Source organism: Idiotropiscis lumnitzeri, chromosome 6, assembly GCF_059441095.1.
Source record: "Idiotropiscis lumnitzeri isolate Australia: NSW breed Sydney's pygmy pipehorse chromosome 6, RoL_Ilum_1.0, whole genome shotgun sequence".
Taxonomy (NCBI): domain Eukaryota; kingdom Metazoa; phylum Chordata; class Actinopteri; order Syngnathiformes; family Syngnathidae; genus Idiotropiscis; species Idiotropiscis lumnitzeri.
In genome coordinates this window covers 18345138-18371248 of record NC_142396.1, presented here as the reverse complement: position 1 = coordinate 18371248, position 26111 = coordinate 18345138, and the positions used below count along the sequence as shown (strand labels likewise).

Below are 26111 nucleotides of genomic sequence, written 5' to 3'. Positions count from 1 at the left end.
CCATCCCGCAATCCCCCATCCACCATAGCTCGAGAAATGTAGCATTGCTTTTGCACCCCTTGACTCTGGCATCTCCCTTGGTAGCATATCTGTCCATGCCATCATGATCTGCTGTGAATTCCAGCTAGGAGAAGTCAAGAGCAAGGAAAGGAAAGAGAAAGCTAGATAAGCGTAGCAAGAAATTCTGAAAAGTAAACATAATTGTCAGCGTAATAAAAAGTTACTTTGGACCCACGGCTCAGGGAGCAGTCATTCTTTTTCATGGCTGGAATAACTGCTCACGCCATGTTAGCATGTAGTGATAATCTAATCTAACAGGTGAGACTTTCTTTAAAATTCACACCTATAACCTAGTTCTCTGATCTGTGCAATGGAGATAGACTGCAATGAGTCAATGGATTTGACAACGACCAAACCTATACTGTAGATTTGATCATGTATAGATTTTCTTTTCACTGTATATTTATACTGGGTAATGTTCACGCATCTAAACGAGCCTGAACTGCGCAGAAGTTTTTTTATGACAAACAAAGGTGTCGCCAAAGAATGTTCAGTGGCGTGGCCAGGATGAGACCAGTGTAACAGCATTTTTAATCTTCTTTATTAGCAGTATTCTGTACATACGAGTGCAAAACTGTAGTGGTTTGCGCCGGATTGCGAAGCAATTGCACCTCCAAATCTGGGCTCATGGTCAGGATGGGAGATGGAGAACTTGTATCTACTTGTTACTTGTTCACAAATGAGGGCAAAATGGAGTGGGGAATAAACAGACCACTGCAGCAGCTGCTGGGATGCGGACACTGTATAAATCTGTTGTTAGGATGAAGGAGCTGATCCCGGGAGCGCTTTGAGGGTCCCCTGGAAAAGCTAGACAAAGTCGTGGGGCGAGGGAAGTCTGAGTCGACAAAATGACCCCGCAAAAGAAAATGTATAGATGCATCAATGGAGATTTACGCCAGCTTCATTATAAGGATTTCACAAATGAAATCCATCCATCCAATAATGACTGACACTAACTAATTGACAGCTCTGAGGACTTTAACTAACAAACTCAATAACTGCGCTAGTTTTATTGTTCGCTTTATACACGAACCATGTTTCGGCAGAATAGTTTCATCTCAAGACCCATAGTAAAACATCCATCCATCCATCCATCATCTAATTCACTTATCTTTACGAGGGCCGTGCAAGTCTTCTTTCAGCAGTAGTCGGGGTACAACCTGGTTGCAGGGCTCACAAAGACAGACATGCATTCACACATATCACAATCACAGGGCAATTTAGAGTGTTCAATTAACCTGCCATGCATTTTTTTTTTTTTGGAACGTGGGAGCAAACCGGAGTACCTGGAGAACATGCATATTCCAGACAAGCCTTGAGCCGGATTCAAACCCACAACCTCTACAATGTTAGTCGGAGGTGATTAGCAGTTAACCACCAAGGCAAATGTACATTCCAAAATTCTCATTTTGATTTGTGTACAGTGATCTTCATGATTGCTGTGATAGGCTGCAGAATGTTCATGACCCTAATGAGGATAAGCGGTTCAGAGAATGGATGAACGGACCTTAAAGGTGGCTACATTTATTGGAGTTTCAATGCACACAAAACACGTGATCCAGTTCTTTATATCGGAAGAATTTATCTACAGATTACGCAGACGGAGTAACAAGTAGATAACGTAGTACAGATAAGAACATCTAGTTTGTGAACTCTGGATCTTCAAAATGTGTGCACGATATGGAAGCCGGGATATAAAGCACCTGAGATATAAGAGGTACCTTTTGCTCCACTAAATTGACACCTCAAGAAAGAACACATCAACCATGTTTCTGATGAAGCAAGTTATACTCACTTGTTCATGAGGATAAACACACTTTCGCATCTGGGATATAAATCTAAGAGGAGGAGTTTTGTGAATGAGATGGCAAGTGAGGAGAGGCCTGATTGGAAGAGGTGGGCATTTGTCAGTGCTTCAGTCCATTTGTGAGTTCTCATCAGTATTGCAGTCCTGACTAGTCGGTCCGAGTTACCCAAACGGTGTTGAGAATGGATTTACCGTTACCACGGCACAGGCAGGATATCTATGTTACAATAGTAAATAATAGTTACTGTGCTTTAATTTCTATGTCTGCACTCAGGTTCAGTTCTTTGCCCTTAGTTGGATCTTCATGCGATAAGGTTTGGGAGTGAGCGTGACCCCATAGACCGGGGTGAAGTCAGGCTCTCCTGCATCCTCAGGCCAGATGAACTTGAACTTTCTCAGCAGAGTAACCGTGATGAGGAAGAGTTCCATACGAGCCAAACCCTCACCGAGACACATGCGAGGACCTGAACGGGAAATATTGGAGAAATCATCCAAAGCAGTTTTAACATGCAAAAAATGTGCCTCCATACCAGCAGAAAAAGGCAGAAAAGCTTCTGGCTTGACAAACTCGCCCTGGTCATTGAGGAAGTTTTCAGGGTTGAATTTATGAGGGGATTTCCACTGGCCGTCCTCATGCAGCACCGAAGTCAAATTTGGGATGATCATTGTACCCTTGGGGGGTAAAAAAGAAACAAAACAATGTGAGGACTAAGTGGAATAAAAGATAGATGGATATACATTAAGATTTACTTTGTATCAAAATAATGTAAGAAATATAGCATATTCATTTTAAATGTTTTTTTTTACTTTTGTCAGGCTAAGCAATGAAAGTAACAGATTTTTTTTTTTTTTCTACGACTTATTGGTTGATTAACACGAAAAAAGATAAAGATAAAGATAAAGATGTCCTTTATTAGTCCCACAATGGGGAAATTTGAAGAAAAATTCGAGATTTGAACCCAGGCCTCCTGGGGAGACTGGGTCCTGAACGCGGCGCCTTAGACCACTCGGCCATCCATCCAAACTGCTTTTTAAGCAAAAACATTAATTCAAAAACAAGATAATGCACAAAAATAAGAATCTGTTACTGGTTTGACCCATAACATCTAAAAAAGTTGGCAAAATTGTTGATTTTTTTTCAAGTCAAAGCAAATGTTTACGATGTAAAACAAAAACACAATCAGTCTCTTTCATGAATGACAACAGAAATTTGACATTTGAACGAAACGAAGTACTTTAGAAATAATAATAATCATAATCAGGTAGAAAACACTCAGATTTGCCCAAATTATGAACACGTTCATGACCGACCATGATTTTATGAAACATTTTGGCGGTGTGTCTATTTAAATGTGAGGATCTTCTTATCCTTTTCCTTTCGTCATATCGTGTTTGAGGTCACCACAGCGCTTCTATCTAAGCCTATCATCTGCTTTCTCCACTTATACACCAACAATCGTCATGTCTTCCCACACTGCATCTGATTTATGCATCTCTTTTCTTAGCTTTTCCTCCAGAACTCTTTCGTGGCAGCTCCGTCTGCATCATCCTTTTACCAATATACTCACTTATTGTATCGCTCCTTTGGATGTGTCCAAACCATCTAAGTCTGCTCTCTCTATATTTGTCCCTAAAAAAACGACAGTCCCTCTTATGAGCTTATTTTTCTTTCATTTCCGCCACCTTCAGCTCTACTTCTTGTTGCCTTTTCACTGCCGCTGTCTCTAAGCCATGCATTATGGTTGGCCTCACTACTGTCTTTTAATCTTCACCTTCATCTTGGCAGAGAATCTTCTCTCACATAACTCTCCCTTTATCCCCTTTGCCTCACCTTCCCCTCCATCTCTCTCATTGAAACATATACTCATGTATTCCTCTCCTTTCCTGCATGCCTCCACCTTTCTAAATGTTGCACCACCTGCTCCTTGTTTTCATTGCAAATCACAATATACTCTGGAACCTTCAAGGTCTGCAAACTTCTCTGTCACACCTACAGCTCACCTCACCACTGTTTTTTTCTCATATATGTCCTTTAGTATTGTAACATACTTCTCTGCCACTCCAGACTTCCTCATACAGTACCGCCTACATCCATGTTACTCTTCCTAAACATGAAACCACACAGTTGCTGATTCCTGAGTCCACTAAGCATTCTCATTGTGTGGCTCGCCAACTTATTCCCTTACAGTTGCCACTACTCTGCACATTGCCCTTGTTCTTAAAAATGGGCACCATGCAGCACACCTTTCTTCCATTCCTCAAGCATCTTCTCACCCTATAAAATTGTATTGAACAAACTCGTCAAAACTCCTCAGCCACGTCCCGTAGATGCTTCCATACCTCCATGGGTATGTCATCAGTCCCGCTACATTTTCGTTTTTTTAATCCCTTTGAGTGCCTTTATAACTTCTCCCTTGCTAATCACTGTTACTTCCTGGTCGTCATTCATAAACTTCTCCAAGTATTCTCTCCGTCTATCTAGCGCACTACTGGCTCCAGTCAACACATTTCCACCTATAGCCATAATTACTCTAAAATACTGCATGGGAAGCATTAGGGGATACAAAAAATACTTTATCTGTTCACCCTTTTGAGTTAATATGGTAGGTGCTTCTTGCTCCATAAATTGCTACAAAGACAGTCAGGCCTTCATCAAACTTTGCAGGTGGCATACAATACAGACAGAGGTGTACTTTGGTCAATGAACCAGAAACAAAACGAAAAACATACAATGTTATGACAATGTTTCAATTTGTTGTACATTTCATCTGACATCACTATGTATACCATGAAGTGGCCTGCTAACATGTATCCAAACACTTGACAACAAATATGGTGCTTCAACATATTTTCCCTTTTGTTAACAGTTCAGCCAAAGTGTAGGCCTGCATTCAGCGAAACGGTCCTGTGTGTTGTCCTACCTCTTACCTTAGGAATAGAATATCCCATCAACTCTGTGTTTTTTGTTGTACAGTGAAAGACACTCAGGGGCACAGTGTTCGCTACTCTCTGAACTTCATGGATTACCGCCTGTAAAAAAACAAAAAAAAAAGAATTCCAGTGGACCCTACATACTTAAGGCTTGGGACTGCCGATTTAGAAGATTCTTTTCCCAATATTTAAAAAAATCTTTTTTAATTTTGTATTTTTATGGAGGTGCTAGTCATAGTTTGTGGGAATATCTTTTTGGTGGTAATTCTCCGCTAATTATAGAATTTTGTGGGTAAAATAAATAAATAAATAAATAAATAATAAAATAATTAAAACAACACAAATTATTATTATTATTATTATTATTATTATTATTATTATTATTATGCAGTCAAGACCACCTTCATCGAGTCCAAGTCAAGTTTGAGTCTCAAAGATCCGAGTCCAAGTCACGTTAGAGTCACAAAGGTCTGGGTCTGAATCAAGTCCCTGTCCTCAAAGGCCAAGCCCATGTACAAGTCCCGATGACATCAAAAGCAAACCTTAAGACAGAAAAACACAATTTTCACAACCGCAAAATTTGACAAATACCATGATGCTCAACACGCTTCTTAGATGGCATGGAACCCTTTGCTTTATTAACCGTGAGTCCAGATAAACAACAAAACCAATTTCAAAAGCAAGATTTCTTTATTAAAGGTGGTCGACCACAGGGGAGAAACCGGAACGAGATTGGGCACCCGGGAGCAGTAAAGTGCACCAAGCAGCGAGAGGCGTTCACAAAACAGCGTCAACCTCAGAACTAAGTTATGAACATGAACTTGTCATTGCGACAGGGTTTCTCTGATTCTCACCTCGATTCTGTGGATTCATAATAAACAAGTTTTGCACAACAATCGTATGGTTTAGTAGAAGAACCCAGTTGGCATCTGATGTCAATTCAACATCAACATATCAATTAAATGATTTCAATGATACATTTATATTGAATTAACATCAGATGCCCACTGGGGAGATCATTGTTGCATTTGTTTTTACGGTGTTTTGATTTGATTCATCTGCATTTATGACACATTTCTGTGCTAAAACATACTCCATTTTTGCCCCACTTATCAAATGTCTTGTGTTACTCACAGGTAAATAAATGTTTTCAAAAAAATGCATTTTCACAAAGTAAGTTGACCAAAAGTGAGGCCCAATCAGATGGCTATCACGATAATCTGAAAAACTTTATTTCAAGTTTCTTTTGAAGGATTACGTTAATTTTCAGTCAATATAAATATTTTGCGAATTCAACGGTGAGTCCGAGACAAGTCACAGTGCCAAGGAGTCTCAGTCAATTCTGCGACGACAAGAAAAACATGTCCAGTCTGGAAATACCGCAGTCCTGCATACAGTAAATTCAAACATATGCTCCATAGAAAAAAAAGACTTAAATTAAAGGCAATCTTTTTTGCACGATGTCAAGTTTGTGTTTATTTCAAATTGTGTGCCAGCTTTTTTTCATGATCCATCCGTTATCTGTACCGCTTCTCCTTACAAGGGTCACGGGGGGCGCTGGAGCCTATCCCAGCTATCTTCGGGCAGTGGGCGGGGGACACCCTGAACTGGTTGCCAGCCAATCGCAGGGCCCACAAAGACGAACAACCATCCGCACTCAGACTCATACCTAGGGGCAATTTAGAGTGTTCAGTCGAGCTGCCATGTATGTTTTTGGGATGTGGGAGGAAACCGGAGTACCCGGAGCAAACCCACGCAGGCACGGGGAGAACATGCAAACTCCTCACAGGAAGGCCAGAGCTGGATTCGAACCCTCCACATTGTAAGGCCATCGTGCTAACCAGTCGTCCACCGTGCCGCCCTTTATTTCATTATTACTACTACATTGCTTGGTCTTCTACAATAGCAGACCTTAACTAACCATAGCTTAAGATAAAATATTTTTTTTTAAATGAAAAGTTAAAATCATTTGCATCATGATTACATATACACATACATACATACATGTTTTTATATACCCTATTCAGTACTAAATTCCATTGCACTCTCTTATTTATTTATCTAATTTATATATTTGTCTGTATTATTGTTGTATTGCACTGGAGAGGGGAGCCCTCTAATCTCGTTGCACACTTGAGTACAATGACAATAAAGGGATTTCTAATTCTAATACTAATTCTAATACAGCATAAAATACTTTATCAGTGAGGTCATTATGGGAAGATTTACCTGCATGTATGGCATAATGTTTCTGTCATCAAAAGATGCTTTATCCTTCCCTTTCAACACTTCATCAATCTCCTGTTGACAATGTTCTACCAATTAGAGAAAGCAACAAAAAAACAAATGGAAGTCACTTCACTAAACGCACCTGAAAAGCATTACCATATTAAATGCATTCACTGAGCTGTTTTATGCATCAGCTGTGAAGAGTGTTTAGCTAAAATGGAGGTTTCTCCAACAGAGTTGCAATTTATTTTGTCCATAGCAGGACTTGAAAATTGATCCTCTGCTTCCAAAGGCCAAGTCAATGCACATAAGCGGCTGATATCGTTTTTTTAACAGAGGGGGGTTTCCCATCACACATTCCAATCGTAGGGAACACGCAGACAAAGAACCAGTCACACTCACAGTCACACCTAGGGACAATTTAGAGTGTTCAATTAACCTCCCATGCATGTTTTTGGAATACGAACAAGATTGTGAAGCTATCCATTTTGGGCTGATTCTGTCAATGAACTTTTTCAGAAGCATAAATGCTCAGAAATAAGATGCACAACTGTGTATAATGCATTGACAGGAAGAGAAAACATCAATATTAAGGAGCAAAAAATACCTTGTACGTCTGGATGAGTCATAAGGTAAAGGAAAGCAGTCAACAAGGTGTTGGAAGTGGTATCTGTCCCAGCAAAGTGAAGATCTAGAGCGTACATTGTTAGCTGTTCCTCTGAAAATGAAGAATCATCATCACCACTTCTCTAAAAAAGAAAAACAATGTTTTTATGAAAATAAAAAAAAGACTGAATTCACCATGCTCATTATTTAACACATACCTTAGCCATTTCATCCAGATAGCAGTCAAGAAAGTCACGCGGTTCCCCAGGGACTCTGGTCCTTTTGTGCTCGGCCAATAAACCCTTTGCAAGTTTTTGACATTTCTAAAGAATAAGAGTAGAAAGGATAATCATTTTTTTTTGTAAAAAAAACAAAGACAACATTGTACCTTAACTCATTCAATCCATAAGACCTTTTCAAAAACGTAGTCCCCGCCTTCCAAAGACGTATTTATACGTCTTAGCTTTTTTTTTTTTTGCGTCATAGCTCTGTGCTTGTATAGCGTTAGAACACAATATTCTCGCAAAATCAGTCCAAATCCAGAAAAACGCTGGAACTGAGGGGTTTCCTCTAGTGAAAATGGCTGGGATTAAATGAGTTAATTTATTAGCATGACCTCTTTTCGATCTATTGCAATACAAAAATCAGTCCATCTTTCTCTGAACCACATATCCTTATCCTTTATATGAAATACTTTGTACAAAGCCATGTAACATACCTTGACATTTTCAAAAGACTTCATGAAGGGCAATGGAAGACTACGAATCATAGGCAAGGAGTCATACAGCTGTAATAAGAATAAATGAGAAAATAATCAATGGTCAATGGTCATCTGCTAATATATAATCCAGTGGCAATAATCACACTCATTCAATGCTTCCTGGATAATGCGTGCAAACTAAGGGGTTTACTTTTGACTATTGGGTTTGATTGGCTCAGTCTGAACATATTGAATCTACATTTAGAGAGGTGGGAAACAAAGTATGGAATGGCAAGTTTGATCATTTCACGGTTTTGTGAAAATTGTTATTTATTTTTAATTACACTGTTTGTATTTCTTTCTGAATGTTATTGTAATTTAAAAAAAAAAGTATTGACTCACCATAGCCCAGGGTCCATTGGCCAACTTGGCATTCTCAGTGAAACACTGAACAATAACTTTGATGAACTCATCATTATAATCGTAGCGTTTACCAAACAGAACCTGGCAGATGATGTTAGAGGATGCATTGTGGAACATGAGTTGGGGACTCAAGGTACTGCCTGTAAATTAGCATAAAAAAGTTGAAAAAAAACATAACAATTATAAATTAATGCATATATTAAATCTTTAACATGAAATCAAGCTTGGCAATACAGATCCAGAGAAAGAAACATTATAAAATTGGAAAATAATTGAAATGGAATGTATTATTTCAGATCAAGTGTTCAGTGAAAATGTTTGCTCCACATACCAATGCACTTTTCCAGTGTTGCCATGATGAACTCAGTTTCTCCCAGAATCCTATCCTCCATTGATTGCTTCCCGAGACCAAAGTTCCTCAAAGTCATCAGAGCGAATCGACGATGTTCCTTCCAACTGGTACCATAGTCAGCCAGGATGACTCCTGCAAAAGGTGTGGAGGTGGTCAACGCAGAAAATATAAAATACCCTCATGAAACATTTTCTAAAAACACTGTATAACTGTCAAGAGATACTACTCAGGCAGTTCATGAGACATTTGTTTTTAATTTCAAAACAAGTAAAAGGTTTAACTTCAAGATCGGATCCCTTATTGTACTGTCCTATTACAGAAATAAGTGGAGCAACAGGCACTGAGTTACAGACTGATAGTATGAAATAAACTGAGCTACAAGTGGATTTGATCTCACTGGCAGCTAACTAATCGTTACTGACTCTAAATTAGGGTCAGGGGGCAGTGTTACTGCTCTCATAGATGTGAACTTTCCCCCATTTTGGGCACCTTTCCGAGGCCATGTCTTCATTATGGCTTATTCGTTGCCATCCGTCATCATCTTTTTAAAGCGCTTCCGTCCTTGCGTTTACAGTATCTTACAAGATTTCATTCTTCCCAGAGAGCAAATATTTAAATTCTATGCACGTGGTACTTTGGGGGTTAGACGAAAACCCAATTTTGGCTTTGCTCAATCCGTCCTTTTTAAACTTCTCTTCCTGCATCCGCCGCCCCAAAAATGGGCATCCGTCAGGGCGTTCCAGGGACAAATTGCCCATCTCTGACTGCTATAACTACGACTGTTACTATTAATAATAATACTAATAATAACAATACTAAGAATGATAAAAATAATTTTCCTTTACCTTTTCTGTCTGTTGTGTCATTGACATAAAGGTCTTGGGGTCGTCCAGCAAAGTCAGTCGCCTTGGACACTAAAGCCTCCTTCATGGCTTGTAACCCATTGACAATAACAGCAGGTCTAGGACCAAGGTACAGGCTGTAGACATTTCCATATGCCTTCCTAAGCTTAGAAAACATGAACACAATATAGAATATTAGTAAATATACAGGACAGTATAGCAACTAATATTAACATGTTGGAGATGAGTGGGCAGGCTGAAAGAACTTGACATGTGGCTGTTCTCAAAAAAAAAACAATCACATTGACATTTATGTTATATGGGTGTCGGCGCACCTGCCACCCTGCCACTGATTAACCCCAAATATAGTTCAGCTGCTCTAGTGGGCTTTTTCAGACTCTTTTGTTTTTAGGGTTATCGAGCAAAAGGTTGAAGGTTTTGTGTTTGCAGTGACTGCTATTTTGGAAGAGTTTACATGCCCCTCCACCTTGCCTAAAGCCCAAGTTCTTGCTGAAGCCCCAAGGCATCATGCTGCCACCCCAATATGTTTTGTTAAATTATTTTTTTTCTCTTGCCCTAGTGCGAAACCACAAATTCATTGTGATTGTACAAACATATACTACTTCTACCAGTAACAGCAATACATTTTATTTAAAGGTGTCTATTTGGTAGTCAAGGACACTGCACAATATGTTACATTTCAGTTAATACAACAACATGGGGAAAACGAATTTAACAAATAAATGAAAATCTAAAAAAACAACTACAACAGTAATGGGCGAGGCAAAACGACATTTTGTTGAGGAGGCAGTTTTTAACGGGTACATTTTGAGTTTCGATCTGAATTGTGTGAAAGAGTTTCTGAGTTGAGGTGGTTGGGGAGCAGCGCGGCTTAATGCTCTGCTCACCATGGTGTTGAGAAAGCGTAGAGGACAGACAGGTGAATGGAGGAAAAAAATCAGAGGGTGGAGGATGGAGTGGGTACATTGAGAAGATCAGACAGGTACGGGGGTGCAAGGTTGGCCTTAAATGCAAACTGGAGGGTTTTGAATTGAAACAGCAAAACAGAACTGTGAACCTGAACTGTAATGGAAATCAGTTTCAGTTTACTAGGATTACACTTGACTCAAGTCACATCTTGTTTAATTTATTATATTTGTCACTAAATGTATTGGATAAATAAATATTATTGCCAAATGTATTGAAAAGAAAACATGTATATCCAATAGAGTTGAATAAATATTAACCAACTGGGGTTTTCTATGTTGTGGATTTGTGATCATTATGTATGACAACATTTTTGTTTGATAGCGTTATCATCTCTCCTAATTTTGTTTTTCTTTAGTCATGACTGGTGAGTGAACTCTCAAGGTCAAGGCCAAAGAGTAGCCTTGGCTTCTATTAGTGTGGTAAAGGGTACAGCTTTCAACTGTGTACAGATAGGAGCAGTCTATTTACGAAGCAACCATATTGAAAAAACTTGAATTGTTCTGTGAAATGAAAAAGCCTGTATACTTGTTTTTATTTTATTCCATACAATACTTTGTGTGTAAAGGTGAAAAAAATCAGGAACTCAGTAGAATGAAATACAATTCAATATATTCCATGAATGACAATTTAACGCTTTCCTTTTTTTCATACCCGCTCAAAGTCTTGCAGTGGGTTCTCCAAGCTCAGGCTCAAGATGTTTCCCAGGACTGGCACGATAGTGGGTCCCGGTGGAAAATTCTTCGGCCTCCGGCACATGAAATTAAAGAGGATAAAGAAAACACAAAGAGGTAGGAGGATTGTCGCTAACATGTTGGAGCAGAGTGGACAGACATAAACAACTCCACTGCTTCAAAGAGGTTGCACAACCCTGCCTTTGTGCACTTTGCTTTTCTGAGTAACAGGGGAGGGCGAAGAACTACAGTGGAAATAAAGTCTACACACAATGTTCAAATGGCAGGTTTTTGTTATATGTTTATACACACACACACACACACACCCACACCCACACACACACAAATATGTACATATATATTAGGGCTGTCAAAATGAAAGCATTAACTCAGGTGATTAATCCCAAAAAATTTAACTCTGTTAAATATTTTAACTCAGTTAACTGAGTTTGATCTACTTAAAAAATAATTAGCATACTTTGCAAATATTGTGCCATATTAACTGTCTTTAGCACATCTACACACTGTGTTTAAGTTACCACTGGGCCTTGCAAACCAACACTGCTGGAGTGTGGCACTTGTGGGCAGTTTTGAGAAATGTTTGGAAAATAAATGTCTGCAAAGATGTCTCCATTTAGATCGTATTCAAGAATCCAAGAAAGCTATTAGAACAGTCTTTGAATTAAATATACTTCATATTTGGTGATTTTGCACCAATTCTAAGATATTATTCAAGTAAATATCTTTTATAAGCTTCGCAAAAAATAGTAGTTGAAAAATGTGATTAATCATGATTAATCATGGATTTTTTGTGATTAATTAGTTAAAAAAATAATCACTCGACAGCACTAATAGTGCTGTCAAGCAATCAAAGTTTTTAACTAATTAATAAAAAAATATACAATTAATTACAATTAATCACATTTTCAACAACTATTTTTAACTGTTTGACAAGTATTTACTTGAATAATATATTGTAATTCATGTAAAATCACCAAATACTAAGTGTATTTTGATTCAAAGACCTTTTTAATAGCTTTCTTTAATCCTTGAATATGATCTAAATAGAGTCAGTATTACATGCAATTTCAGTGGAAACTCAAAATATTTACATTTAGTTCTGCCGACAGGCACCACACTCCAGCAGTGTTGGTTTGCAAGGCCCAGTGGTAACATGAGCAGAGTGTTTAGTTCATATACGCACATGTTTATACCACATAAAATAAAATAAAAACTGAATTAGTCTAATGTTCTAAATAAAACTAATTAAAACATTACATTTTACAATGACTTCTTTAAATTCAACATTATTTAATACATTATTGCGGTATTATTAATTACAATTTGATTAGCGCATTAGTCGAAACTGCAGAGGAACAGAAGTCACAAGCTGATGGTTGCGACGAGCCAACTTCATAGTTACACACATACGTCATTGACAATCTCCGATATCCCTTGTTTGGTAAGTTTAATGGATTTAAAATCACTTAATAGTTTGTCGTGGTCGGTGACAGGTCTAACATAATTCTCAGGTTTACGATGCATCAACGAGGCTTGATTTGGCATGCTTATTTTCGGCATATCGTGAAAACACCTTGGCTGGATGCTAAAGAAGCTAACTAGCTAGTTTGCTGGACGTTTACAGTTTGTGATCATAACCACTTTTAGTTAACACGGAAAGGCATGTACCTCATTGGTGTTGATAGCTTAGAAGTAGATTGAGGCGGCAAACATTTGCATTGCTTTTGGCGAAAAATGTCTTCTTGCTAATGCTGTTATCTCAGAACATAAGGCCTTGAAAGTCAAAACGAATACAAAATATCAGAGATAATCCCGCTTGCCTGATTTAAATTTTGGTGACGATTCCTGCATGTTTTTCTTTACTCGTATTTTCCTAATGAACTCATCCATTTGATTTAATGTCTAACGTGTACCGGTGATGGATGTCCACTCGGGGGAGCCAAAATTGTAAGTTGCACCGTTATGCAAATGGTGGAATGGAAACGAGGTTATGAACTTTGGCGTTATCGTACGTCACTAAAGCCACATTCCGTTACCACAATTGCTTACACCTTTTCATTTGATTGTACAACCGTTTTCGTACTCTTATTTACTACTACTTAAATACTTGTATCCAGAAATTGTCTTCAAATATTTATCAGTTGGTAGATGATGGAACAGTGTGGAGCGCTTTGAGTCCCGAAGGTAGAAAAGCGCTAAACAAGTGACAGCCCATATAACAGACGCATGAGTACTGCTCGCATTGCTGTCGAGGTTGAAGCAGCTGGGTTGAGCCTGTCTTGCACACAGCCAGATCATCCACATGTACATTGCACGTCGATTTGGTTGGCTGTCATGCCAGAAAGAAGCCTCTTTTGAAGATATCCCACAAGAAAGCTCACAAACGATTAACTGAAGAGAAGCCGTCCAAAAGTACGAGTTACTGGAAACATATATCCTGTGGTTTCAAGAGACTGTGATAAACCTTTTGGATTTTGGAGGTGCTGATCATGTCGTGTTTTCATACCTTCAGTCAAAAGATGTGGTGGTAGTATCGTTGTCTGAATTTGCATGAATCCTCCCATCATGGAAGACGAACGGGGCAGGGGTGTCAAACTCATTTTTGTCGCAGGCTACATTACATTGTAGTTCGGGTTTCCTTTGAAGGGCCGTTATGATATGTATGAACGTATAAATTCATTTACAGTGCACCACAAATGTATGGATAACTAGTTTTGAAATCTAAAGTCAGGAATAATGGTTTGATCAATTGTTTAAGTTACTGACATAAGGGATTTGTTGGCAAGAAAATGCTTGCAATATCTCATTGTTGTTATCTGACACTTACAAATTTTGGTGCAGATTTATCACCATCATGGTAGTTGACATGCTTCATTTGCTTTCGAGGGCTGCAAAAAATTATGTGGTGAGCGTATGGGGCCATTATTGCAACAAAACCATTTACAAATGTGTATTTCAATCCACAAATGTGGAAAAAAAAGAATCCGTATCTGTAAGCACAGTCACAAATGTGTAGTGTGATTCTGTAAATGCGGAATTGAAGTCACAAACGTGTAACGAGAATCTACAAGTGTGTACAATACAATGCATTGATTTACATTAGTAATGTCATTCTGAAAAAAAATCCACATTTTAATAAATGTACCTGTAATCTGATTGTGTCTTTTCTGCGATAATAATGGAATACAGTTACAGTTTTTTGTATCCTGAATACATAACGCCGGTTGATATATGGATACAAATAACAGGAGCGGATTCTCGAAATGACTGAGTGCTAATATCGGACATTTTGCATGTAGTCCAATAAAATCCAATGCAGATTTTTTTGGGCTGATATCGGAATCTGATCTGATACACATTAATACACGTTATATCGCGTATCATATTGTCCCTTGACAAACTGGAATACGATAGTTTGTTGTGTACTTACTTATGTAAAATACTGTAATTTGTGTTCAAGGCCACACCAGAAGCTCAGTGTTGTGTGGGTGTGTGTGGGTGTGTGTGTGTGTGTGCGTGCGTGCATGTGATCTTCCTTTATAGGTGAGCTGAAATGGCAAAAGGAGGAACAGGTGTTGATCTCACCAGGAAGTTTGTTTCAGAAGCAGAGCTTGATGAGAAGAGGAAAAAAAGACAGGAGGAGTGGGAGAAAGTACGGAAGCCTGATGACCCTGAGCGTAAGATCCCCCACAAGAATCTTCAACAAAAGACTGCTGTGGATCAATTCCAAATATTTCGATCTGCAAATATACTTTTTTTCTTCTTGCACAGAGGTCCCAGAGGAAGAGTATGACTCACGTTCTCTCTTTGAGCGTCTGCAGGAGCAGAGAGACAAAAAGCAAGAAGAATTTGAGGAGCAATTCAAATTCAGTGGGTATTGGCGTGTTGTTTTTAAATGTTTTTTTTCTTCTTGTCCTTGTGACTGTTCCAACATAATAAGCCAATATATATATTTTTTTTTTTGGGAGAATAATTCGATTTGGAATTTGAATTGCAGATGAACTGCATTGCAATATCAGAGCTCTAACGACCAAAATCGTGTACAGTCGACCGTAAAAGTGTTCGCGCAGACCCTCATAACACCCGTTGATGTCAGTATTTCCGTCACATGGCCCAATGTGCACCATGCCAACATGCAAATACAAAAAGTATGAATTGGTCTCAAGTCGCTTCTAAATCAAGGCACCACTGTATTATCTGCATGCGTTCACCACATTGCCCTCTGGAGACCAGGCTGCACACAACAGAAGCCGCACATATACTTGCCGGTGCTGCGGTGCTACTTCAAGGTAGACACGGTAGACAACTCTAAAGCCGACTGCAAATTATGCTCTGCAAATTTATCAGGAGGAGAGGTGAAAGCTTTCAAACCCTTTCCGTTCTTCGTCATCAAAAGCTGCTCGTGCATAATTGGTGCAAAAGAATAGACGTGTTGCTCGGCTGGGAAGATCTTTTTTTTTGTTATACTTTGAGTTGTTTAAAAAACATCAACATGCCGATTTATTATGTGTTTGGTGTGTAAATTGAAGTAGGAAAGGGTTACATTTTTTCTTAATTCCAAGAGGAAAACGGCCGTTTCGTAAAAAACAGATGCCTGTGGCTGCAGGTTATTAAACGTACCGACTGGTTTATGTGCAGGTATGTGACGCTAGACTCATTTCCGTTGCTTTTAAAAGTAGTTTGTCGTGATCCTTTCCAGTTAGTCCGCTTGTGTATGCGTTCTCAAAGGCCACCTTAATGCACTAACAATGCGCGCGCATTCCGATGACATCACCTTTGTTTCTAAACTTGGAAAGGGTCTATAGCACAGCGCTCAGTGTCGCCACAGTCACCTTAAAAAAGTAACTTAATTACTTTCCAGATTACTTGCTTTAAAAGTAATTTAGTTACATTACTGATTACTTAATTACTGATTACTTAATTGCCAAAGTAACTAAGTTAGATTACAAGTTACTTTTAAGAGGTTTTGTCATCAGATAGACAACCCTGCTGAATATAAAAATGACACCTGGTTTTGTTTTTTTAATTTAAGAATAAAGTAAATAAAGTTCATATTAAAAATAGAATAAAGGCAGACAGCCTTTATCACTTTCCATAATTATTTTTAATTAAAAAAACACTTTTCTGGAATTCACTTTACAAAAAGTGCTCTGGAAAAAATATTTCCACCCTTCCTGGTTTTTGTGGTTTTATTTGCAAATGTATCACTCACAATGATTTCATTTCATCAAACCAATTTTAATATCACACCGAGACAACCCAAGGATATATAAAATGCAGTTTCTAAATGATGATTTTATTTACCAAGGGGAGAAAATAAAACACACCTTTGTGGCCTTATGTGGAAAAAGTAATTGTCCCCTCAACATAATAGTGAGTTTTTCCAACTTTGGCCACCGTGGAGGGATTTTGGATCACTCTTCATTGTAGAATAGTTTCAAAACTGCCATATTGGAGGGTTTCATAGCATGAACTATCCGTTGAATATCACACCACAGCATCTCAATAGATTGAAACTTTATGAACGTGAATTTTGTTCTCTTTGGGCCGTTCTGGGGTGGACTTGTTGGCTGTTTCGGATTGTTGTCCTGCGTTTAAGTTTGAGGGCACAAACTGATGGCCGGACGTTCTCCTTCAGAATCTTTTGGGAAACCCCAGAATTAATTTTTCTGACAATCACAGCACGTTGTCCTCGTCCTGAGGAAGCAAAGCAGCCCCAGAACATCACACTGCCACCACCATGCTTTACTGTTGGCATCATGTTCTTTTTATCAGATGCTGTGCCATTTTTACACCAAATGTAACGGGATGCCCTCACTTCAAAAAATTCAATTTTTCACTCAATGGTCTTCAGGATGCTTTTTCGCAAATGTGTGACAAATTTTGGCCTAGGAAGCCTTCCATGTCATTTTTGACCAGTGTCTTACTTGTAGTGGTGTCGTGAACACTTACCTTAACTGAAGCTAGCAAGGCCTGCAATTCATTGGTATGGTTTTCTAGCTTGTTTTGTGACCTCCTGAATGAAACGTCGTCCCACTCTTGAGGTAATCTCCGTCGGTTGACCACTCCCGGGAAGGTTTGCCACTATTCCCAATTTTCTCCGTTTGTGAATAACGGCTCTGACCTTGGAAATGGCTTTGTACCCTTTTCCAGATTGATTGATGGCATGATGCATTTGTTGTCGAAATTTTGTAGCCGACTTCACAAGATTCTTAAAATGATTCAACAAAGGTGGTGGTTGGGTGTTGCTTATAAAATTGAACTCAGCTTTCCCAAAACTCTGGTGAGTCACAGTTGCTTGATGATTTAACAAAGGAGGGCAATTACTTTTTCACATAGAGCCAAATAGGTTTGGATTGTTTTCCCCCTTTGCGAAATAAAATCATCATCTAGAAACTGCATTTAATACATCCTTGTTTTGTTTCAGTCTGATATTTAGTGAAATTGGTTTGATGAAATGAAACCTTTGTGAGTGATAAATGTGCAAAAACAAAGTGAATTCAGGAAGGGGGCAAATACTTTTTCACAGCACTGGAAATGAGCTACTTGTTTGCAAGGAAAAAAAATATAAAGCTGAAATTTGGGGACCTCCTGCACTCACACAATCTGATGCGACTCTCTCTTGAAGCTCGAGTGCATGTAAAGCTGCGATCGTGTTTTTATTTGGAGGGGGATAGTGTTTTGAAGCCACGACACCTCTGCAGATGGCACAGAGTGTGCAATGAATCGTAATATTTTGGATTGTAACTGACACAAACTCAAAATAGCGACTGTCCTTCCAGCTTGAAAACACAAATCTCTCTGACTCCTTTCCGCCATTGCTGTTTGTGGACACACAAATCGTCAGTGCGCTGAAAACAGTTCTATCGCTCCCTCTTATGGCTTTGTGAATTTGAACACTTCCACAATGTCTTTCAACGTGTTCAAGCTGTAAATACCAAGGTTTCCATTTCTTCCATGTTCTCTAATCTATAGTTATTTTTTGTGGCTTTAATGAGTAGTTTAGTGTTAGGAATCAGCTGCTCTCCTGTGTTTGTTTTTTTTTTGTTCCTTAATTATTAGTTTTATAATAAAATTCTGTGCGTGAGAGCAGCACCATGGCTGGGATGTGTGTGCTGTTTATTGAACTCTTGTCAATTTGTTCTGTGCCGGTGCAACCGCCTAAAATAAAGACAAATGATGCTCCGTGAAATATTGACAATACCAGCATGCAGACGTGAATACATCAAACAAAGTACAATTTTATAATTTTGGAAGAGTAACTATAGTCTTAAAAAAAAAAACAATGCGTTATATTAGTTATTTGGAAACGCTTAGCTTACCAGTATTCATTGACTTGAACCTATGCACATTTTGGAGTAAGGCATTACTTAGTAGTTCCAAGTCACTGAAAGGACTTGTTAACTCCGCTAGTATTCAAATGCAAGTACTTTGTCTAACAATAAGTGGTATAAGTAAAGTCCTAATACTAATGCTGACAAATCAAATTCAGGTTGATTATTTTTTTTAATTATTATTATGAATATAGCCACAAAGTTTCATTGAAACAAATGAAAAGTATACTGTGTTAGGTTCTTGTCGGCGGAAAATGATATCATTATGTAAAACCTATGCATATAGGATTTGAAATGAGGAATGCTGTGAAAAGTAAAGTTAACCAATGAGTTTTTTTTTATCGTACACATTTAAAAATGTTTCTCTTTCCCTACAGCCTACACAGTTCAATATTGCAAATGTGTTGAATTACATTTCTGAGCCTTGTCAAGCGTATTTTCTCCATCTTTTTGTGATTTTCCTTACATGAAGGTCACCTAAGTGCATTTTTGAATGGACCGTAATGCTGTTTTTTTTTCTACAAAATGCCATGATTTTGCTGCAATGTGCTAAGAGCAGCTTTGTTTCCATGGTGACAGAGAACATGGTGAGGGGATTGGACGATGATGAGACCAGCTTCCTGGACGAGGTTTCCCGGCAACAGAGCCTGGTGGAGAAGCAACGCAGGGATGAAGAGAAACAGGAACTGTTGGAATACAGAATATCCTTTTGATCATGTCAGCATTTTATTTAATCAGTGTCACAGTGGCTAACTTGGTAGTCGTATTTTAGCCCGTTTACACACTGGCCACGAGATGGCTTTTTGACACCTTTACCTGCTTGCTTTCCTGTGTGGACGATACAGTATGTCATGGTTCCTGTCGATCCTTAAAGGGATACTTGCTAACCAGTCGGACACCCTGTCTTAAATCAAGCTTTCAATGTTTTGAAAATGTTATCACATAATAAGTCATCTCAAATCCTAAAATAAATGAAATTCTTAGATAAAGACTTTACCGAATGACTCCCGTGGTAACGTCACGCAGTCATGATAGTGGAACCAACAAAACATTGATGGACTCTGAAGAGTGAATGCACACCATTCATGGTCTTCAGCAACTCTGGACGACACGGGGCTTCGGAAATATTGGCAAGTTGGTCTTAAAGGGACATTTGATCCAGCTGAGCATTGGCACTTATATGGTAGGAATGCATCTAGCATTTACGTCGCTACTAAAATGAAAAAATATTGTGCAGATCGCTTCTCCACGTACACAGGCTGAAGCGGACAAGAGAGAGAATGAGCACACAAACTCCGACTGGTTATATTTCGGACATTTAGCTTTGCTAAAGTTTTGTTAAATTTCTGGAGGCAGGAAGGCATGGGCGAGAACTCCTTTTGTGCATTTGCCGTGCAGCATTTCTTTTGTGGTATTGTATAAAAATTAGTATGGCATCAAAATGGGAAAATGGCACCCGAACAGAAGTGTTTACACTGGCAGTTTCTGTCCTGTACCATACGACCATCCTGCATGTTGACCATTCCTCTTGGCTTATGAATTTCCCTTCTTCTCTCTTCATAGTTTCTTCTCCATCCACAGCAGAAAACCAGTGTGACAGAAAGATTTGTCTGTAAATGGCCACAAAGTGTGTTGTCCTGGAAACTGCATCGTCATGTGGTAACTAAGGTTGCCATTTCAAGCGATCTTGCTGCTTTGGGGAGCTCACAAGGATTCATGTAAACCTCGTACATCCAATACCCAAATGTGTATGAAGGAATGAAATCATATTGTAGACTAGTGTGAATCCCCGGAGGGATGTGCACCTTCTTTTCCTGTTTTAGCCTCCTAATATGTGTCACATCCCAGTCCTGTTCTTAGCCCCTTTCGAACTGTGCCATTTCTTGGAGCTTAACGCTGATCCACTCGCGCGATGTGGCTGCCTCACAGTGTGACATCAGCCGTTTTGTTCCTTGTGGTGTCACAAAGGTTCATTGTTCTTAACTCCGTACCATCACAGTGCTGTAGCTAAGCAAGTGTCCTCTGATAGCCGCCCCGACTCTGAGAAGAAGGCAACAGCGAAACAGTCGGTGGTGGAGCAAAGGAGCAGCCTTTTGTCTCAGGCTCATTTACTGGCTGGTGCTGTCAAGAGACGCAGGTATGCCCACATTGCCCAGACACAAATGCTTACTATTACTACATCTGTCATCTGGGTGCAGAACAATAAAATGAAAGGCCCTTGTTAAACTTGTCTACAAAACCCAATTCCATTGAAGTTGGAACATTGTTTAAAACATTAATAAGAACAAAATACTGTGAACCGTAAATTCTTTTCGACCTATATTTAATTGAACAGACACGCCAGACAGAAACACACCCTGCCTGTCTCGTGCGTTTGTTCATTTTTAATTTTTTTGTCGAGAGAACTGCATTGACTCTTTACTGTACGTAGGAGAGTTGTTGAGGATTGAGCATCTAACTTTCTGTATCGTCTTCCTTCAAGCAGTTCTTCCCAGTCATCAGACAGCAGTAAGAAGCAGAAGGTGGAAAGTGCAGAAACAGGAAATGGCGACAGACACACAGGTGGGCATCAAGCATGAGACCTCAAATTGTGTTCATATCTCTTTGTGTCACTGGCTCCCAATTTTGTGGGAACTCTGCATGAGGCTACAGTCGAGAGTTCTGGTTGATTATTATTAGTTGGTATCGTGATAGACACATTATCAGTGGCAATAGCAAATATTTTAGATAAAATCTGAGAAGCAAGTAATGTCTGACCCCGGCATTCTGCTTCCTTGTAGGCAGAGGCAACAGTATAGCTAGATTTGTTCCCAAATTATATGCACTTAACAGGAAATTTGCAGCGTTTTGAGTGGCAAAGAACTCTTCTTGTGACGATTGTCTGCCGAACCAGCGAAGAAGTGTGCGTACACATGCATGCACAACCATGTGGCATGCATACGCTGAATAAAAGTGTGGCTTAAAGTTGTTCAAATGAATGTGCCGTTACCTCGGAGCAACTCTTGTATTCTGATTATATTGTGCATACAAACACAATCAGACACTATCGGATGGAGAGTAAAAAGTATCCGTGCGAGCGTGTGCGCACACGACAGCTTACCATTTACTGCCGCAGAAGAGACATCAAGGTTTATGTGGGGATTTGTACTGTTTTGAACTGTAACCTTTAAATCATTCTGAGGTCTAATTAAAAGTTTAAAAAAAACAAAAAACAGAGCAAAACAATTATTGCAGCAAGTTACGCACAGAGCCAATGATGGTTAAATAGGGTGAGAAGCACAGCACAGATCCGTCCGCTCGTGCATGCTGAGACGGTTCACATCACGAAATGTACATGACCAGAGTGCATATATTTTCCAAGAATTTGTTGCGTAACTTGAATTCGTAAAAAGGGTAATTTTTTTACTCTGTTGCAGTTGCACTGCAGTCCTAAAACGGTTGCTTAACTGTAATGCATGCACTCTAAGAACGTACTCGCTTGCTCCACTTACATTGTACAAACAACCAATTAAGGTTAATGTAACCGTATTAACGATTACTGCTTTGGAGTATAGTGGCTTTCAAAAATAAGAAGCATTTACGGTGCATTGCTTGAAGAGCATGGATGTTAACAAGAATTGCATTTTACACTCGGGCTCCTTGATTATGAAAAGAATACTAACCATAATTATTTTAGTGATAATTGAAATCATGATTATTCAAATTATTATTTTTTTTATATAAAAAAAAATGTTTTTTCTCATCATTTTTTTGCAGTTTTGTGATTATGCCATTTTTGTAATCGTTGCGTGTAATCTTAATTCAATTTCGATTAATTGCACAGCCCTGCTTTACACTATATTTTCAATGTATACAAAAACTGTGTACTGTACTGTGTTTCTTAAATTACTTTTACTTCCAGATATTTAGAATGGTATTTTTCATCATGAAATTTGTGTTTTATCTTAAATCAATGTAATTATTTTTCTTATTTCAGTGGTAAAAATATCCAGGTATTATTATTCGCCCAGCCCTATTATGCACATTTGACCAGTTAATTAGATTTTTTTTCATAGTTGTGGGGGCCCTCTTTAAGGTTAAATATTGTACTTAAAAAAAGAATGAACATAATTCCGTCTTTTTTCTCAAGGTCCTTATTTTGATTAGTAAAAAAAGAATAATACATTAAATTAGATAATTATGGATATCAGCTGATATGAAATTGTGATACACTTTTCAGCCATACCGCCCAGCAGTCGCTACAGTCGCTCAATATCAGTTCAGATTAAAGTCCTCTACACACAACTGTCGCGCCGGCTTTGTGCCGGAAGCACATACCGCAAAAGCCTACGGAGATGCAAACTACTACGGACCTTCTGCGCATACATGTGAATTAGTTCTCCTCCATGCCATTGGCAGCAATAGTCAAATGTAGCTTTTGACGGTGATGTCCAAAAAACGGCGGTCTTTCATGAATGAGAATGATTAATCGTTTTTGTGCTCTTCTGTCCAGCCAGCCAGTATGTCCCTAGCGGAGATGTGCAAAGTAACTTACATTTCCAACGTTTTTCCGCTTTCGTCATTTCCCGTTCGTGTCCAGTGCACTGATTCGCTAGCTAACAGCCAATCACAGTGCTCATTTAATCCGACAGCCCGATCCTATTGTACATGTTGAATGGGCCAAACACGGGTCCCAGACGCCCCAAGAATGGCTCTGACTTTACGACTTTGTGTGATACACCAAAGAGACGCCATTTTACACAAGAAAAGTCTCATGGCACACCACCATACAAAAAAGGTTCAAAAACATCAATACTGAAATAATGATCTTGGCTCAATTTTCTCACAAATTGACTTAGAGTGAAGTCTGGGCCTATTTAATTGATCACTGATATACTAGCAGGAAGCCATGAGTTATTCTTTTGTGTGAACGACAAGAGCTGAGCTTTATTGTGCCTTATGCCACCTAACGGAAGAGCATGTTGTTGTGCCTTCCCAATACATTGCTGGCATAGATGAACACGCTATTAATGAATGAGAATTTTCCGACAAACAACGTGAAATCTGAGAATTTCCCACCGCACCACTCTCATTGCACACAAGGGTGCCTTGGAATCACTCGATTAATGTAGCCAATTTTCTTTTTAATGTCACTGTGCTTTAATAAAGAGATTAACTGTAAACTGGCCCAAGCGAACTCCAAGTATAACGCAAACCCTGGTGATCGTAGGATGCCACCTGTGTTACATGGCTCGTGCAAGCTGCTACTGTTGACTCTGCACATTCATCAGATGTTCTTTATTTCTATTGCCTCGTCATGTGAGAAATGCGCCACATGCTACTATTAAACACATGTTACCGCCTACTTGTCCTCTGACTTCCATGTTGAGTTGAAGCTCTCAGTCTTGACAGTAAGTTGTGTTGTTTAGAACAGGAGGGAGGAGGAGGCCGAAGATCAGAGGGAGCTGAAAGTCAACAAACTGTCACGGGCCTGACGGCCAAGAACCCGTTGCCCGCCCTTAAATCCAGTCCAGCTCTGCTTCACCTACCCTCGGCGGCGGTTTGCATCGGCGTCCTACCGGGCCTCTGCGATTATTCTGGCAGCAGCGACTCTGAAAGCAGCTCGGACAGCGAAGGTAGCGTGGATGCAATCATGTTGCCGTACCCGAGGCACAGCAGAGCCAAAAGATAGTCTGTTTCACACACACTTTATGGATGCGATTCCAACACATGCACTCATTCATAGAAAACATTGCATTGATCTTCGAGGTATAGCGGCTTCACGGGTCAGAGTAGTACACTCAAAAGAAATTAGCCGTGCATCGTAATGAAAGGTTACAGTTCAACATACAGTGGTGAGTATTCATCAGAAGTTTCCCCGAGCATTCTGTGTAGGGCTGGGTTGAAAAAAAATCGATAAAAAATTACATTTTAATCGATTTTCCTTTTCAAAGCCCGATATCAATTCATAAAACCATATATCAATACTTTGAATAACGGCTTTTTCGCCGTAAATTTACATGACCTCACGCATGACGCGAGATCTTGTCACTACATAGTGAGAAAGTAGTGTATCAAAACAAAACGGCGGAAGCAGTGCAGTCGGTGCCAACAAGCATGAAGGCCGATGTATTTATTGTTTTGATCAGGTCATGTTCAATAAAACGTGCATGATTCATGTTACTGCATTGGCTTAATTTTTTAATGTAAATATAAATATTTTTACTAATGCACCTCGTTACTGCAAGCAGTTTGTACTATTTGCAGCATTGGTTCTTCTGAGAATGCCTTCCATAAAAAAGTAGAATTGGTAGCGTGAAATCCTTGATCGAATTGAATCGAATACCAATCAGTGAACTGAGAATCTAATTGATTTGAATCAATTTTGGAAATTTGAAATTCGATACCCAGCCCTAATTCTGCGCTATAATATTTTGCAACTAGCTATCAGTAGCATTGCTTTTAGAGATGGGCCTCACAATTAATGGTCAATTAAAGATTCATTATGAATATTGTTGATTGCGTGCAAGTGTTGTTTAGTTGTATTTTACGGTCCTTGAGGCAAAATGGAGTCCACCACTTTGCTGCAAACAACTCTTTGATTCTGTCCTGTCTCCTAAATATACAGATTGACAGACTGTTAGAGCCACTCTGGTTTGCCCACTTTAACTTTATTTTAACAGCATGTCTCCTTATACACAATACTTCCACCACCTCGGGCATTGCACAATTCACCCTGGAAACACTAATAATACTCTTGTTGCATTTTGTGTTGGCGGCAATGAACGAGCTCTGACTGGATTAGGGATTTCCGTTTCCAACTAGGGCTGAAACTAATAGCTGAGTTATTCGGGTACTTTGGTTGAAAAACAAAATGCACGCTTTTATTTGTGAACACTGTCAAAAAGAAGTAGTCAAGCTAACCGCAGCAACAGTAGTTCATGCTATGCATGACAGGAAAAGGCCAACTTTAAAATAAATCTCACCATACCAAATAATAGTATATGGGCATCAATGTCGTGGGGCTCGTTAATTTTGAAGTTATTCCCATAATAACTGTCTTGACAAGACTTCTAAACTCTGTTTGGGCCGTCAGAAAGCGCTGCTATTGATGCCAACGACACAATTGTCCTGAAAAAACGTTCAATTGAAATTTAAGGGTACTA

General features: G+C 39.1%; 2 protein-coding genes across 9 annotated transcripts in view; one reads left to right on the top strand and one right to left on the bottom strand.

The window, feature by feature from the left end:
• Nucleotides 1-1568: 1568 nt before the first annotated feature.
• On the bottom strand, nt 1569-13553 carry LOC148335488 (cytochrome P450 2D14-like). 4 transcript variants are annotated; one of them, XM_088299062.1, is made up of 12 exons: nt 13301-13553; nt 11592-11685; nt 9954-10116; nt 9088-9240; nt 8736-8896; nt 8352-8420; nt 7852-7956; nt 7635-7776; nt 7028-7113; nt 4796-4897; nt 2398-2539; nt 1569-2331 (listed from the first exon to the last, which is right to left on the bottom strand). In XM_088299062.1, exons 1-12 carry the CDS (start codon nt 13303-13305, stop codon nt 2144-2146), a joined length of 1410 nt encoding a protein of 469 aa, XP_088155188.1. In that variant the 5' UTR covers nt 13306-13553; the 3' UTR covers nt 1569-2143. The 4 variants fall into 4 exon arrangements, with proteins under 4 accessions (XP_088155188.1, XP_088155187.1, XP_088155190.1 ...); XM_088299061.1 differs by lacking the exon at nt 13301-13553 and having other exon boundaries at nt 11592-12162; XM_088299064.1 differs by lacking the exon at nt 13301-13553 and having other exon boundaries at nt 9954-10111; nt 11592-11655.
• Nucleotides 12943-26111, top strand: part of psme3ip1 (proteasome activator subunit 3 interacting protein 1) — a 25724-nt gene continuing 12555 nt past the window's right edge. For 2 of the 5 annotated variants that reach the window (XM_088299068.1, XM_088299069.1), the window contains exons 1-7: nt 12943-13073; nt 15176-15309; nt 15404-15502; nt 19546-19668; nt 20965-21103; nt 21449-21528; nt 24375-24581. In XM_088299068.1, the coding sequence (XP_088155194.1) occupies nt 15186-15309; nt 15404-15502; nt 19546-19668; nt 20965-21103; nt 21449-21528; nt 24375-24581 (772 nt within the window). In that variant the 5' untranslated portion in view covers nt 12943-13073; nt 15176-15185. Of the gene's footprint in view, nt 13074-13106; nt 13580-15175; nt 15310-15403; nt 15503-19545; nt 19669-20964; nt 21104-21448; nt 21529-24374; nt 25129-26111 lie in introns of those variants that run through there. The other 3 variants (XM_088299067.1, XM_088299065.1, XM_088299066.1) reach the window with 3 other exon arrangements.